General features: G+C 40.4%; 1 protein-coding gene across 11 annotated transcripts in view; it reads left to right on the plus strand.

The window, feature by feature from the left end:
• Positions 1-17,922, plus strand: part of LOC117971446 (collagen alpha-1(XI) chain-like) — a 157,943-nt gene that overhangs the window by 64,895 nt on the left and 75,126 nt on the right. For all 11 annotated transcript variants that reach the window (XM_059010456.1, XM_059010457.1, XM_059010460.1 and 8 more), the window contains 13 exons: positions 35-88; positions 704-748; positions 5,121-5,174; positions 5,885-5,929; positions 6,304-6,357; positions 7,114-7,158; positions 7,274-7,327; positions 8,399-8,443; positions 8,629-8,682; positions 10,339-10,383; positions 10,498-10,551; positions 14,893-15,000; positions 15,323-15,376. In XM_059010456.1, coding sequence (XP_058866439.1) covers positions 35-88; positions 704-748; positions 5,121-5,174; positions 5,885-5,929; positions 6,304-6,357; positions 7,114-7,158; positions 7,274-7,327; positions 8,399-8,443; positions 8,629-8,682; positions 10,339-10,383; positions 10,498-10,551; positions 14,893-15,000; positions 15,323-15,376 — 711 coding nt within the window. The remainder of the gene's footprint in view (positions 1-34; positions 89-703; positions 749-5,120; positions 5,175-5,884; positions 5,930-6,303; positions 6,358-7,113; positions 7,159-7,273; positions 7,328-8,398; positions 8,444-8,628; positions 8,683-10,338; positions 10,384-10,497; positions 10,552-14,892; positions 15,001-15,322; positions 15,377-17,922) is intronic.

Genomic DNA, 17,922 nt, shown 5'->3' on the forward strand with positions numbered 1-17,922 from the left:
GTGTCACTGTTTCTCTTGTGCTTCGTTCTTTCAGGGAGAGCCTGGAGCTTTGGGGCCCCCCGGACCCCTGGGAGAGGATGGAGAGAGGGTGAGAGAAGCACTGGGATCTCTGGGGTATTTGGGAGAGGGTGGGTGGGGTGGACTGGGTCTTGGTTTTTAAAGTTAGTTAGTTGAAGGTACATTAGTGTTTAGCACTCCAGGCTACAACTACAAACATGGAGCCCATGTGCTTTGGCTTCTATGGGCACCACCATCTTGGCTGTAGTTTAATTACTTAACAACAGAGTTGTATTGCTTTGTGTTGTGTATACAGCGTTGGGGTTTAGCCAGCCAGGACACTGAATGATAAGAACTACAAATATGCAGCCCATGTGCTAGGGCTTCTATGGGTACCACCATCTTGATTAGTTCTTCATTGATGAATATTTATTTCTCAGAGCACCATGGCATCTTAACAATATCCCTGCATAACTATAAAACCCCTCAATGGTAGACCATCTAGTGATACTAAAAGAAACTTCATGACATTTTTTGACAAACGTGTTGACTAGAAATCGATGGGTAATAAAATACCACAGAGCAAAAGAACTCCTTTAAATGGCCCCTATTTCACAGGACGGGTGATCCAATGCTGTGATACATGTGGGTAATTGTTCTCAGTTGGTTCTGCAGCCTGTCTCATGGTTTGTCTTCTCTCACTAAGGGAGACGATGGGGAAGTGGGACCAAGAGGACTGCCTGGTGAACCTGTGAGTATCTCTGTCTGTCCGTCTGTCTCTCTGTCTGTCCACCCACCTCCATTGACTCAACATCCATCCATTCATGGGCTGTCAAGTCTTTCATGAAGTCTCTCTGCATAAGCCATTGGGCCGTCTAGATTTTCATCCTTGTTCACCCTTTCATTTGCTAATCTAAATTTCAGTTAATCCAACTATCTGTCCATCTGTCTTTCTGTCTGTGTGGTGTTACTGTTTTGAGTGTAGAAAATAATAATTACGAATGCATTGCTGATAAAATAATGTGCACTGTTAATGTTTCTGCTACATCGGGAGGACAGCTACAGGCTATTGAATTAATGTTGGACACTGACTCAGTAGTCTCCATACTGCCTGAATCTACCTACTTGCAATACTTCAGAAAGGTACCACTTACAGAACTGAAACTACACCTGGTGAGTTACATGAGGAACCAAATACCTGTGATTGGTTGTCTACAGGCAAATGTGACTTTTGAGAAATGCTGCGTAGTTGCTGATTTCTACATTGGGCATAGCGGCTCGCCTATAAGCAGCATTAAAAATGCAAGTGATCGATGGTCGCATAACTACACCGTGCATTCTTGACATGCAGATGCCAGCCTCAGCAATTGCAAGTGCCGATTGGGCTGTGCTAAGGGATTTGTACATAAAATAAAAACCCGACCTAATGTGACTCCAATACAGCAGAAATTGCGACGCCTACCATTCTCAGTGAGAGATGGGTCGCGCAGGAACTTAAAAAGCTGGTATAGAATGATGATTGAACACATTGAATCCTCTGAATGGGTTTCACCGATTGTGGTAACGATGAAGAAGACCGGAGGTATTCATCTATGCATGGACTTAAGAGAGCCCAATAAAGCAGTGGTGATTGACAGCCATCCACTTCCACACATGGAAGCAGTGTTTGCAGAACGTCGCGGAGCGAAGATGTTTTCTACACTGGATTTACTGAGTGAGTACCACCAAGTGATGCTACACGAGGACAGCAGGGACCTCACGGCATTTATTACACAGGATGGGCGGCTCCATTTTAAACGTGTGTCATACAGACTTGCATCAGCACCCAGCTGTTTTCAAAGGATGATGTCAACCATTCTAAATAACCAGCCCGGAGTACAGTGTTATCTGGATGACATCATTGTGTTTGGAGAGACCCCTGAAGAACACGAAAAACACCTACAGGCCGTGCTACATCGCATCAACAAGGCAGGGCTGAAACTGAACTTTGCTAAATGTCACTTTACACAAACAGAATGGTCTTTCTTGGGACATGTCATTTCACTGGCCAGACTGAAACCTGACTCAGAGCATGCAGGGGCGCCCGGGACTGCCAAAAATTGGGTCCAGACTACTGAACTGTAATGTTCCAAAGCCTGTGGGACTACCGGCGTCTTCTCAAGGTTTTTTTTGTTAAGCAGTTACTTCAAAGTTCTTCTATATAGAAGATCTTTGGTTACTTTGTACAGACAGACAGATAAACCAGCTAAGTTTACTTCCCGTTTAGTACACGCCTACTAAGTTGAAGCGGTAGCTATAGTAACCAGCGAATCCAATTGTGATTGGTTCATGTCTTAAGATTCATGACATTCGCGCATTAGTTGCTTGCAAGATGAGTGACAGGACAGATGAACCAATCAGAGCAGGAAATTTGCTTTATACTTTATTAAAATGGTGCAGGTGGTATATAGTGATTGCAAGTATACAGTACGTCACTATATTTTACTGGAGTTGTGGCTGAGATAATATACATATATATAAAACAAATGACTAAACAGGAGAGAACACCGTATCCTCAGTGGCCATCACAGTGTTACCGAGGTGCAGGGACACTGCAGCTCGAGCACAGTACAAAGTTAATAAGGGTGCGTTATTTTATTTCCAACTGAACAATTAGCTAATGGTGTTGTGAGGGAGCCCCCTCATGTGGTAATGTCTTTATAAAGTGTGCAATGCTTTTGTACTATTTTAAATGTATACCCTGACGTTATTGTTGTTTTTTTTAAGTCAGCAGAAAGCCGTGCTCATGTTTATATTCTGTGTACATGTTTAGGCCACCAAGTTTATTTGGACGGTACTACTGAATATTGATTGTATAATAACAATACGTCCTGAAAACAAATGCAACCCTTGCAGAGAGAGAGCACAGGGTAAAGAAAATATTGAAACTAATCCTTTTTATATTTATGTGTTTTATAGATATTTTTATGAATATTTAAAAATATAAAAGTAAACGGTACAAAATTGTTTAGCTAATAAAGACTGGTAAAAGGTGGGGCTAGGCTCTATAAATGGCACAGGTGAGGAAAAATGAAAACAACACTACTGCTACAAGTGCATAATAATTCCCACAGCCATTTAGGACCCAGAACATGATTGTTTTAATTTGTTACGCAGTGAATATTTTAAAACTAATGATCCGACAACGGAACTCAATTCACTTCACTCGAATTTGACACTTTTCTGAAAGAGAGAAATATCATACACAGAAAGTCTTCAGTGTACTATCCTCAAGAGAACTGAGAAATTGAACACTTTAACAGAAGTCTGAAAGAGAACCTTCACACAGCTACCTTAGAAGGTAAAGCTTGGAAAACATTCACAACAGCGTTTCTGCAAAACTACAGAGCTACTCGCCATGCCACAACACAGAGATCGCCTGCTGAACTACTGCATGGGACAGAAATGCATACAAAGCTACATTTTGCCGGTTCACAAATGCAGAAGTCTGTCGCACAGTCTTCGCTGGATATGGCAAATACTGTTTGACAGAAACAACAAAAATACAAACAGTACACAGACGAACGCAGAGGAGCCAAGGACCGACCTTTGAATGTGGATCGTTCATGAGAGTTAGAAAACCTGGAATACTGCGAAAAGGAGACTCAAAGTATCCAGCTCCTCTCAAGATCGTTGAGAGAAAAGGACCGCACACCTAGAAACTGTCAGATGGATGAATTTGGAATGCTACTTACTCTTCACCTGTTGGCCACCGGAGAAACAGAGATGCTCCAGGTCACCATCCTGTTACTGATGATTTCTCCAGACCATCGCCAGTGCGAGAGACAACAGTTGAGATTGCGTCAGACAGATGTGCTGCCAGACACCAGCCTGCTGGACTAAAGACTATGTAATGTAAACGAAAAAAAAAATTCTAGTCTTTAGTTATGTTTATTTGTGAGTTAATAATACCTGCTTAATAATTACTTGTTTACTTATATACAAATTTACGTAATGTTACAATGCTAGCATGATATAATTTCATTTGCTTCGTAGTTTACAATAAACGAGTAATGCAATTTGTTTAAAAAAAGGGAGTATGTGGTGTTCTACTGCAAAAGGACAGTAGATGTCACTATGCATGTATACTACACAGGAAGTGAAAGAGAGAAAACGTGTGTGACTGACTTCACCGCTCATGCTGCTTGCTGCTGTGTTGCTGAATAAAACCTGTTGGATTAAATTACGTTTCCTCTGTTCTCACAACACAACAGTCTGTCTTGTCATTTATTTCATTTTTCATGTCTAGCTTCCCATTTATCAATCTCTATGTCCATCTGTCTATTTCTATGTCTCTGTCTAGTCATTGGTTTCATTTTTATTTTGTATTCTTTGATTCATCAATGTCCATTCATCCATCTGTCTGTCTGTCTGTCTGTCTGTCTGTTTCATTTGTCTGTTTACTCATTCATCCATTCCAAGTCCAGCCTTTTTGTTTCTGTCCATTGTCGCCCATTTCATTCCCATGCATCATGTCAAGTCTAGCTTTTTATCCAGCGACTCCTATGTCAATTGACCATTGCATCTGAATGGCCAGCCACCCAATCATTCATTCATTGAGCTGCCTGTCCATTCACCCACTGCACATCTAGCCTTATCCATCAGTGTCTACATCCATCCATCCTCTGAACTCCATCAAGCCAACCACTGGCCTGTCTTGCATTCTATTCATTGATCTGTATGTCCACCCAACCAACCAGCCATGGGTTTATCCATCTATTTATCCATTCATCCATTTAACTGTTTTTATTCTCCTGATATGTATTTTCATTTACCCAATTTCTGTCTAGCCCAGATTGCACAGCTCTGGTCTCTATGTCAGTCCATCCACCCAGCCACCCACTGGCTCCATTCACCCACACTCTGGTGAAGGCTCTAGCTGAAAAATGTGTCTACTTGACTTCTTATGAGTTTCACCCACTTGCTCGCTCATTTACAACTGTCTGTCTCTCCACTCATCCAGTCATTCATCAACCTGTCTGCCTGTCTGCACTTTTCTTATGAAGGGTCAAGGAGCCTCACTGTGCTAACTTCACTGTCTCTCTGTGTCACTGTGTGTCTGTCTGTCTGTGCCTGTTCTATAGGGACCCCGTGGACTGCTTGGACCTAAAGGACCCCCTGGTATTCCTGGACCCCCTGTGAGTACCTCACACCTCCACCTTCCACTTTAAATAGCATGCAGCAGTACAGAGTTCTTAACCACTTCCTTCTGATAACATTCTGATAGAGGTAACAACCTAGAAATGCACGAGTCCGGCTAGCTTGTGTTCTTCTTCCATCAGATTATTATTCAGCAGTTATCATTCAATTACTGAAAACAGTGGGATCCTTTAAGACCCAACCTGACAACGTTTTGAGATTAATGAGCTCCTAGGAACCGGACGAGCACTGATGGTCTGATTGGCCTCCACTCGTTCGTGAGCTAGTTCAATGTGGAGGTCTCTGTTAGCTCCTCCTGCTGAATGGCCTCCTCTTGTTCGTGAGCTAGTTCAATGTGGAGGTCTCTGTTAGCTCCTCCTGCTGAATGGCCTCCTCTTGTTCGTGAGCTAGTTCAATGTGGAGGTCTCTGTTAGCTCCTCCTGCTGAATGGCCTCCTCTCGTTCGTGAGCTAGTTCAATGTGGAGGTCTCTGTTAGCTCCTCCTGCTGAATGGCCTCCTCTCGTTCGTGAGCTAGTTCAATGTGGAGGTCTCTGTTAGCTCCTCCTGCTGAATGGCCTCCTCTCGTTCGTGAGCTAGTTCAATGTGGAGGTCTCTGTTAGCTCCTCCTGCTGAATGGCCTCCTCTCGTTCGTGAGCTAGTTCAATGTGGAGGTCTCCGCTAACTCTTCCTGCTGTGTTTCTCACTGCAGGGTGTGCGTGGAAGTGATGGACCTCATGGACCAAAAGGAAATCTTGTAAGTCGATCAGTCGCACCTATATTTGTATTGGAAATCACTACAATAGGAATTTCTATAAAATAACTACAAATAAATAAAGAGTTTACATGATAGCTGTAGATATATAAGGTTCAGTCACTCTTTGCTCAGCCATGAGAGATGTATAGACTACTCTTATATACGGTAATATCATTTTTATGTATATTACTATTTACATGTATTAATTTATATTTTATACTAATTCCAGATGACAGAATTTCAGTTTAAACACCAGTTTGTTCAGAGCCAGCTAGCAGCAAGGTGTGAGATCCCGACTACACAGTCCTGTAAAGATGACAGGTTTGATCAGAACTATCTTTTTCTGAGTATTTCTCTGGGCTGTGTCTCTACAGGGGCCACAAGGAGAACCCGGACCCCCAGGACAGCAAGGGACATCAGGAACTCAGGTCAGTCACACACAAACACTGTCTCTCTGTCTGTCCCTCTGCCTGTCTCTGTCTCCCTCATTCATATTTTCAGGCAGTTGGTCAGTTCTGACAGCGTAGTGGTTTTTCATGTGAAAAGGTCCCAACTGTCCATATACATCATAAATATGGATGGCTGGAACTTTGGTTGACCAATCAGATCGGTTGTTTCAGGTTCCATACCCTCTATTGAGTGTTCTTGTTCTCTATTGAGTGTTTTTGCTCTCTAGTGAGTGTTATTGATCTATTGAGTTATTGATCTATTGAGTGTTATTCCTCTCTATTGAGTGTTATTCCTCTCTATTGAGTGTTATTCCTCTCTATCGAGTGTTATTCTTCTCTATTCAGTGTTATTCCGCTCTACTGAGTGTTATTCCTCTCTATCGAGTGTCATTGCTCTATTGAGTGTCATTCCTCTATTGAGTGTTATTGCTATATTGATATGTGAATTCTGTTTCAGCTGTTTCAGGGGGTGTCAAAGGCCTTTTAATCTCAGAGAATTTTAAAAACTCAATGTTTTAAACTCAAACTCAAAACAAAAACAGTTGTGTGAACAGGACCTTCACATGCACACACATATTTGACATGGGACAGTCTTACTGTGTATATACATTACCACTCACACAACAAGCACCTTTTACAATTGTATATATTATATATTATTTTTTAGATATGAACAAGATTACATTATACAGTTCCTTTCCTGTTGAGTGTGTTTAATGCTGTCCTCTCTTTCAGGGTATGCCAGGACCTCAGGGAGCGACGGGACCCCCGGGGGAGAAGGTGAGAGGCTCAGCACATTAAATCCAGTTTAGACTGGGCTCCGGATCCTGCTCTGGGACACGCTGTGTGTCTGCTCTGCTCTCTAATCCACCCTCTCTCTGTCACTGTGTTCCAGGGGCCGGTCGGGAAACCAGGACTGCCGGGAATGTCAGGAGCCGATGGACCCCCTGTGAGTACAGCCTGAATAACAGACAGGGAGGCCTGCAGTTTTGATAGCAGATAGTAGGAGCTACTGCAGGAAGATTATAGGAAGGGAGGGAGACTTGCAGTGAGATAGCATGCTTGCAGTGAGATAAGAGACTTGCAGTGAGATAGCATGCTTGCAGTGAGATAAGAGACTTGCAGTGAGATAGCATGCTTGCAGTGAGATAGCATGCTTGCAGTGAGATAAGAGACTTGCAGTGAGATAGCATGCTTGCAGTGAAATAAGAAGCTTGCACTGAGATAGCATGCTTGCAGTGAGATAGCATGCTTGCAGCGAGATAAGAGACTTGCAGTGAGATAGCATGCCTGCAGTGAAATAAGAGGCTTGCAGTGAGATAGCATGCTTGCACTGAAATAAGAGGCTTGCAGTGAGATAGCATGCTAGCAGTGAAATAAGAGGCTTTCAGTGAGATAGCATGCTTGCAGTGAAATAAGAGGCTTGCAGTGAGATAGCATGCTTGCAGAGAAATAAGAGGCTTGCAGTGAGATAGCATGCTTGCAGTGAGATAGCATGCTTGCAGCCAGATAAGAGACTTGCAGTGAGATAGCATGCTAGCAGTGAAATAAGAGGCTTGCAGTGAGATAGCATGCTTGCAGTGAAATAAGAGGCTTGCAGTGAGATAGCATGCTTGCAGTGAAATAAGAGGCTTGCAGTGAAATAAGAGGCTTGCAGTGAGATAGCATGCTTGCAGTGAAATAAGAGGCTTGCAGTGAGATAGCATGCTTGCAGTGATTACAGGCAGGGAGGGAGAGGCCAGCAATGGGATAACCTGCGGGGGAGAGGCCAGCAGCACGATAATCTGAAAACACTGGATGAGCAATTTAAGAAGTGGAAAATATTTAGGAAATACAGAGTTCATTGTGAGACTATCCCGACAATGCCATCCCGTCAAAGATGAAAAAGTTAAAAATTGTAAGAATTATAGTGTTAGGTGTTTAATGAATGGCTTGGTTGGGTATCTGTATAGCAGTGTTTCCACACAGAGCACCCAGTGCATCTAACCACTAATCACTGACTGACTGCTTCTCATCACAGGGGCACCCAGGCAAAGAGGGGCCATCCGGAACTAAGGGGAACCAGGTAGGTGGAGCTCCGGTGCCTCAGAGAGACCATAGACAGAGCTGCACTGTGCACGGTGCAGGGGCTGCATCCTCTCACAGAATCTCAGGGTGCATGCGTTCAGACTCTGTCTTAGATTTTATTTCCTTGCCCTAATTGTCAGGTACCAAGTAGCTGACTCATATTTCTTCTTTTTTGTCTAACAGGGTCCCAACGGCCCTCAGGGTCCTATTGGCTATCCAGGACCACGTGGTGTAAAGGTGAGTATTTGATTGGCTGTCGGGGGTCTGTTTACCCTCCGGAGTGAAATAAACACAACAGCGCTCTGTGTGTGTTCAGAGAGTATTCCGCTCAAACATGAAGCACAATGTATTGGAAAGATGTTTAATCCTGAATCAAACAGCTGAATGAAGGGGACTATACTATCATCGAGCTCCGCATCTACTCTAAACAAAGCGCTGGTGTGATTCAGAGCAGAGCGAATGAGAGTCTTGGATTTCAATAAATGCAAGATTCCAAAATGAAAATCTAGTGAAAAAAAGTGATTCATTCTGTAGTGCTGATTATAAACAGTCATTCAGATCTTTCAGCATTTATATATATAATGATAGACTGCTCAGGATCTTTCAGCCAATCAGAGCACATTCAGAACTGGGCAGACACATGGCAAATGACATTTAATAGAGAAAACTGTAAGGTATTGCATGCAGGCAATAAAAATGTGCATTATAAATATCATATGGGAGGTACTGAAATTGAAGAAGGAATCTATGAAAAAGACCTAGGAGTTTATGTTGACTCAGAAATGTCTTCATCTAGACAATGTGGGGAAGCTATAAAAAAAGGCCAACAGGATGCTCGGATATATTGTGAGAAGTGTTGAATTTAAATCAAGGGAAGTAATGTTAAAACTTTACAATGCATTAGCAAGACCTCACCTAGAATATTGTGTTCAGTTCTGGTCACCTCGTACAAAAAGGATATTGCTGCTCTAGAAAGAGTGCAAAGAAGAGCAACCAGAATTATCCTGTGTTTAAAAGGCATGTCGTATGCAGACAGGCTAAAAGAATTGAATCTATTCTTGAACAAAGAAGACTACTCAGTGATCTGATTCAAGCACTCAAAATTCTAAAAGGTATAGACAATGTCGACCCAGGGGACTTTTTCGACCTGAAAAAAGAAACAAGGACCAGGGGTCACAAATGGAGATTAGATAAAGGGGCATTCAGAACAGAAAATAGGAGGCACTTTTTTACACAGAGAATTGTGAGGGTCTGGAACCAACTCCCCAGTAATGTTGTTGAAGCTGACACCCTGGGATCCTTCAAGAAGCTGCTTGATGAGATTCTGGGATCAATAAGCTACTAACAACCAAACGAGCAAGATGGGCCGAATGGCCTCCTCTCGTTTGTAAACTTTCTTATGTTCTTATGTTCTGTATCAAAGACAGAGAGCCCTATTCATGACATCACCGTGCCGCTTTCAGTTTTTACCGTGATGTGTTTTCCTTATCAGTACGATGACGTCACCAGCTTTAAAAAATCCTACCTGTGACACCTCTTGGAATTCCATTCCACTGCAAATTCTGTTCAGAACAGTGACATCACAATCAGCCGCGTACCTCAGCCACTTTTCAATGAAATTGACAATGGACTAAATAAAGTTTGTTAATGATTAGAAAGCACACCACGCTGGATTTTTAACTTGCGTATTATTATTATTATTATTTATTTCTTCGCAGACGCCCTTATCCAGGGCGACTTACAATCGTAAGCAAATACATTTCAAGTGTTACAATACAAGTATTAATAACAAAGCCTATAATACGCTGTGCTTATCCTGTCCTGGACTGTAGTGAAGGTCATTAACATGAGCACTAACACACTCATCACTGTCCCTGTCTCGTCTGGTTTTAGGGGGCGGAAGGTGTCCGTGGGCTGAAGGGACACAAGGGAGAGAAGGTAAGGGCTGTGTCTGATTCCTATGAAATGAACAGGAGCTGGCGGGGTGCTGTTATAACACAGGTCGTGCTGTTGCATTTCTCAAGTGTTAATAACTGTGTGTCTGGTTTTCAGGGTGAAGACGGGTTCCCCGGGTTTAAGGGAGACTTGGGAGTGAAGGGAGACCGGGTGAGAGATGATTTTATATACTATTAATTATTGATTATCAGTAAGTTACTTCTCTCCTGTTTAGTTCAAATTGGGCAGGATTTTCAAAAGTTGGTAAATGATAACTCCATTGTTAATCAAGAAAGCGGTATGCAGCATTGCTTTTGGCATTTTCAAGCGGTCGTTATGCCTATTTCGTTATTAAATACTCGTCCGAATATTATGCTGATTTACAAAATAATGTTACGATCTTAATGAGCAGGGCTTCTTGCGACTATTTCTTTTGTTTACGTGGGAATTTAAAAGCAAATCCGTGTTAATTATCATCATTTATCAGGAGTTAATTTGCATGTTGAAAAGGAGGGTTTTAATTAACGAAAAAGTACATAACTCGCCTTGAAACAGAAATTGAACAGACCGCGGCTGTGACGCCGACGATACAGAGAGAGAGAGTACAGGATCATTTCTTACAGACTACCTAGGTAATTCAATATTTGTAGTTATGAATGTATTTTATCATTTGTTATACTTGTGGTTATGAAGGAGATTTATTCAATTGTTTTATCCATTTGTAACCTTACAGAACGTGGGTTGTATTGTTAAAATGATAAACCGTTGTTTGCACTCGGTGTAATGTTACTACCAATAAATTAGCAATGCAACTGAAGCCTATTTGAATTCTGCAAACGTATATTATATGACAGCTGACCTGTACTGTAGATTTTATTTGAATTATACAACTGAAGTCTTGGTTTAGAAAACAACATATTAGAAATTACAATAAAGTATTTGTAATGTTGTCAGACTCCCACCTCACTTTATGTCACTTTCACACGTTTGTATTCATATAAAATGTTCTTATAATATAATACTGTAAGTGTTCGGAGGCTACTTCTAATCATGTTGAGTTTCTTTATAAACAAGATTGTGTATTGTGTATTGGATTAATTTTAAAAGCTTAATAAATCTATAATGACGTGTTACACACACAGTATACATGTATAATATAACTAACAACTACAAACACAAATGGCACTTCAAACATATTTATTTAAAGCTTACAATCACACATGCTAAATACATACAAAATTAGAAAATAAATTCCAACCAATATACATACAGTAGATGGCTTCAGTATTTTTTTTTCTTTTTAACCAAAAAAAGATTTCAAAATGCACATTAAAAGAGTTGTATAGTAAGCTGTGGCACAATATCCCCCGCATGAGGGTGAACGTGGGGTTTAATTATTATTATTAATTCATTTATTTTATTTTTTAATCCGTGCCGTCCAATTTTTGCCACACGCCAGATAATCATAAATCAGCATTTTATGTGTGAAGTGTTCTAAATAATTGTACATTCTGCATGACAAAATGCACATTTTTTAATGAAGTTTACAAATTATACACAAAACAGATATTCCCATTATTCTTCATTTCCATTTGGCTGCTGCTCGCTGATGGGAGAGCCGTCTCGCTGTACACTAGTAATTTCCATAACAATGAATTCTGCTTTCATTCATTTTTCTTGATCTTGTTAACGTACATTTTGATTAACGAGTTCCTCTTATGTAGTCTAGACAGGAAGTGATGTACGTGACCTGCGGCAATTAAGCTTTTTAACGAGAAATGTGTTCATAACGAGACCTCATCGACTCAATTTCAAAGCATTAACGGATTGATTTAATTAACACATTTCGTTTGCAAATCACTTGCTACTAAAGCATTTGTTACTATACCACGAGTTTGATACAATAACACTGTATTTTTTTTTTAATCCTGCCAATAGGATTTTAACACATAGCGCACAGTGCCTCCCCCAGTATAGGTGGCTGAATGGTGTAACTGCATATTCTTGGGTTGGGATTTTATATAAACACACAGTGGGAATTCACAACATTCTGCAGGCTGTTTCCTTGATTTTTATTTTAACACAGTACACAGATATTCAAAGGAGAATACACTGTGTCTGCATTGCTTAGCAACATTTCAATCTGATCACTTATTTTCATTATTAACTGTAATATTAATATGCATTATTCGTATTTACTAATCACCAACACTGACAGCTATGTTTTGCAAATCATAGAATTCTCATTTTGATTACTTGATATTTTTTGTCAATCACTAACTTGATATAATTTCTTTTTTATATTGATTATCAGTTATTGATTAAGCATATTAATTATTTTTCCCCCATCACCAGTAAAGATTATTGGTAATATATTTTATTCATATTGATAATTTATGTTGATTATGATCACCATATTGACAGCTTTTTATTGATCATTACTGTCGTTTGTAAGTTACTAATATTTGTGTTCAGTTTTGATAACCGATAATAATCTTTGATCATATATTAACCACTGATTTATGGGCAGTTGATCAGTGATAATACTGCTATTGATTATCAGTATTACCTATTGTACTGATAACCAGGGATCCTAGTTTTCCGCAATAAGAAAAAGTTCTACAAAAAAAAAGAAAAATCTACATTATTCCTCAATTAAAATAAAACACTAAAATTGAGTGCCCCCCCCCCCCCCCCCCTGCATCACATTATAAGATAGACAAGCAGTACTACTGAATAACAGGAGGTTTTTACACAAAGTATTTATTGGTACACTTTCAAATTGAAGGATGTTACAAACTCACCAGAGTGCCATCAATCAATAATATAAACAAATGTACCATTTTACTTTAAACATTACAAATACATCTGTGTAGTAATAATAATAAAAATAAATTGTATTTATATTAGTTTATCTCGAGTTAGTCTTCGTCACGTCGATGGCTATTGCCAAACTAATTTATTCAGGGGTGATTTTTATCGTTTTCGGGATCTTTAAACAGCTTGTTGAATAGTAAAAACGCACTGGATACTGAAGTAAACTGCAGCTACGTTTCAGCATGAATGTGACACTGACAGTGCGCCTCGCTCACCAGAAGCAGTTTTATTGAACAAGTATGTTCACTAAATTTAAAGCAAAATTGCCTGTATTGATGATTATATATGATAAGTGTATTGATTGGGTTATCAAACAAACAAACAAAAAGCCTTTCATGCTTTTTGCAAGTGTGAAACAAAAAATTCTCAGACAGCATAGAAAGTCTGTGTTTTTCTGCAAATGGATTCCTAGGATCCCTGTTGATAACTTTGGGCACACATTATAATTGAATACTTGCATTGAATATCAATGTTGGTTACTGATGAGAGTGATTGAGTATCGGTGAATGTTTTTGCTTGTTGATAGGTGTGATTGGTTATCGTGAGTGTGTTTGCTTGTTGGTGAGTGTGATTGGTTATCGTGAGTGTGTTTGCTTGCTTGTTGGTGAGTGTGATTGGTTATCGTGAGTGTTTTTGCTTGTTGGTGAGTGTGATTGGTTATCGTGAGTGTGTTTGCTTGTTGGTGAGTGTGATTGGTTATCGTGAGTGTGTTTGCTTGCTTGTTGGTGAGTGTGATTGGTTATCATGAGTGTGTTTGCTTGTTGGTGAGTGTGATTGGTTATCGTGAGTGTGCTTGCTTGTTGGTGAGTGTGATTGGTTATCGTGAGTGTGTTTGCTTGTTGGTCAGTGTGATTGGTTATCGTGAGTGTGTTTGCTTGTTGGTGAGTGTGATTGGTTATCGTGAGTGTGTTTGCTTGTTGGTGAGTGTGATTGGTTATCGTGAGTGTGTTTGCTTGCTTGTTGGTGAGTGTGATTGGTTATCGTGAGTGTGTTTGCTTGTTGGTGAGTGTGATTGGTTATCGTGAGTGTGTTTGCTTGTTGGTGAGTGTGATTGGTTATCGTGAGTGTGTTTGCTTGTTGGTCAGTGTGATTGGTTATCGTGAGTGTGTTTGCTTGTTGGTGAGTGTGATTGGTTATCGTGAGTGTGTTTGCTTGTTGGTGAGTGTGATTGGTTATCGTGAGTGTGTTTGCTTGCTTGTTGGTGAGTGTGATTGGTTATCGTGAGTGTGTTTGCTTGTTGGTGAGTGTGATTGGTTATCGTGAGTGTGTTTGCTTGTTGGTGAGTGTGATTGGTTATCGTGAGTGTGTTTGCTTGTTGGTGAGTGTGATTGGTTATCGTGAGTGTGTTTGCTTGCTTGTTGGTGAGTGTGATTGGTTATCGTGAGTGTTTTTGCTTGTTGGTGAGTGTGATTGGTTATCGTGAGTGTGTTTGCTTGTTGGTGAGTGTGATTGGTTATCGTGAGTGTGTTTGCTTGCTTGTTGGTGAGTGTGATTGGTTATCGTGAGTGTGCTTGCTTGTTGGTGAGTGTGATTGGTTATCGTGAGTGTTTTTACTTCTTGATGAGTGTGATTGGTTAGTGATTAATATTCGATCAGGTTTATTGATTATTGATCAGTGTCCCTGTCTGGTTGCAGGGGGAGCTCGGTGTGCCTGGTCAGAGAGGGGAGGACGGTCCGGAGGGTCCCAAAGGCAGAGTCGGACCCCCAGGGGAACTGGGTCCAATTGGACTGGTTGGAGAGAAGGTGAGGAGAAAGATGCAGGGGGGGTTCTAACACAATACACCGGAGGAGTCCTTTTAAAACAGGATGCATTATTATTATTATTAGTATTATTATTTTTATTATTATTATTATTATTATTAGTAGTAGTAGTAGTAGTAGTATAAAAAACAACAGATGGCTGGTTTTGACTAGTTATTAAAAAGGCTAAAATTTTAAACCATTCTGTAGTAACTGAAATATCTTTTAATTAATGTGCCTGAATGAACTGTATTTTCAACACTGATTTAATTGTATTATTGGTGTTTGCATTACTCTCCCAGTGTTAACTCTGGTTCTTTTCCAGGGTAAACTGGGAGTCCCTGGTCTGCCTGGATACCCGGGGAGACAAGGCACCAAGGTGAGACATTACTCTCTCATCAATCAATCACATGGAGCCTGATTCTGTCTCATCAATCACTCACACTGAGCCTGATACTCACTCATCAATCAATCACACGGAGCCTGATACTCACTCATCAATCAATCACATGGAGCCTGATATTCTCTCATCAATCAATCATACTGAGGCTGATACTCTCTCATCAATCAGTCACATGGAGCCTGATACTCTCTCATCAATCAATCACACAGAGCCTGATTCTGTCTCATCAAACACTCACACTGAGCCTGATACTCACTCATCAATCAATCACACTGAGCCACAATACAGCAAGAGACCCAGAGAAAAACACATAGGCTAACAAATACTGTACAACCATTCCCTGGTTTTATCAGGGGTGTCAGGGTCCAGTATAAATCCTGTAGGTTATAACGAGGGCAGCGATACATCGAAAAACACAGAAAAAACAGACAGTGTAACTGTAATAAGCATTTAAATGGACTTTATTGTTTACAGATACAGTATAGAAAACAGGCAATCACTGCATGCTACATGGCACACGGTAACAGTAATACATTACATACTGCACCAGCATCACTACACACAGCTACATGAGCAAATCAACAGTAATACATTACATACTGCACCAGCATCACTACACACAGCTACATGAGCAAATCAACAGTAATACATTACATACTGCACCAGCATCACTACACACAGCTACATGAGCAAATCAACAGTAATACATTACATACTGCACCAGCATCACTACACACAGCTACATGAGCAAATCAACAGTAATACATTACATACTGCACCAGCATCACTACACACAGCTACATGAGCAAATCAACAGTAATACATTACATACTGCACCAGCATCACTACACACAGCTACATGAGCAAATCAACAGTAATACATTACATACTGCACCAGCATCACTACACACAGCTACAGGAGCAAATCAACAGTAATACATTACATACTGCACCAGCATCACTACACACAGTTACATGAGCAAATCAACAGTAATACATTACATACTGCACCAGCATCACTACACACAGTTACATGAGCAAATCAACAGTAATACATTACATACTGCACCAGCATCACTACACACAGTTACATGAGCAAATCAACAGTAATACATTACATACTGCACCAGCATCACTACACACAGTTACATGAGCAAATCAACAGTAATACATTACATACTGCACCAGCATCACTACACACAGCTACAGGAGCAAATCAACAGTAATACATTACATACTGCACCAGCATCACTACACACAGCTACATGAGCAAATCAACAGTAATACATTACATACTGCACCAGCATCACTACACACAGCGACATGAGCAAATGAACAGTAATACATTACATACTGCACCAGCATCACTACACACAGCTACATGAGCAAATCAACAGTAATACATTACATACTGCACCAGCATCACTACACACAGCTACATGAGCAAATCAACAGTAATACATTACATACTGCACCAGCATCACTACACACAGTTACATGAGCAAATCAACAGTAATACATTACATACTGCACCAGCATCACTACACACAGTTACATGAGCAAATCAACAGTAATACATTACATACTGCACCAGCATCACTACACACAGCTACATGAGCAAATCAACAGTAATACATTACATACTGCACCAGCATCACTACACACAGCTACATGAGCAAATCAACAGTAATACATTACATACTGCACCAGCATCACTACACACAGTTACATGAGCAAATCAACAGTAATACATTACATACTGCACCAGCATCACTACACACAGCTACATGAGCAAATCAACAGTAATACATTACATACTGCACCAGCATCACTACACACAGTTACATGAGCAAATCAACAGTAATACATTACATACTGCTCCAGCATCACTACACACAGCGACATGAGCAAATCAACAGTAATACATTACATACTGCACCAGCATCACTACACACAGTTACATGAGCAAATCAACAGTAATACATTACATACTGCACCAGCATCACTACACACAGCGACATGAGCAAATCAACAGTAATACATTACATACTGCACCAGCATCACTACACACAGTTACATGAGCAAATCAACAGTAATACATTACATACTGCACCAGCATCACTACACACAGCTACATGAGCAAATCAACAGTAATACATTACATACTGCACCAGCATCACTACACACAGTTACATGAGCAAATCAACAGTAATACATTACATACTGCTCCAGCATCACTACACACAGTTACATGAGCAAATCAACAGTAATACATTACATACTGCACCAGCATCACTACACACAGTTACATGAGCAAATCAACAGTAATACATTACATACTGCACCAGCATCACTACACACAGCGACATGAGCAAATCAACAGTAATACATTACATACTGCACCAGCATCACTACACACAGTTACATGAGCAAATCAACAGTAATACATTACATACTGCACCAGCATCACTACACACAGTTACATGAGCAAATCAACAGTAATACATTACATACTGCACCAG

This window comes from Acipenser ruthenus, chromosome 41 (genome assembly GCF_902713425.1).
Source record: "Acipenser ruthenus chromosome 41, fAciRut3.2 maternal haplotype, whole genome shotgun sequence".
Classification (NCBI taxonomy): Eukaryota; Metazoa; Chordata; class Actinopteri; order Acipenseriformes; family Acipenseridae; genus Acipenser; species Acipenser ruthenus.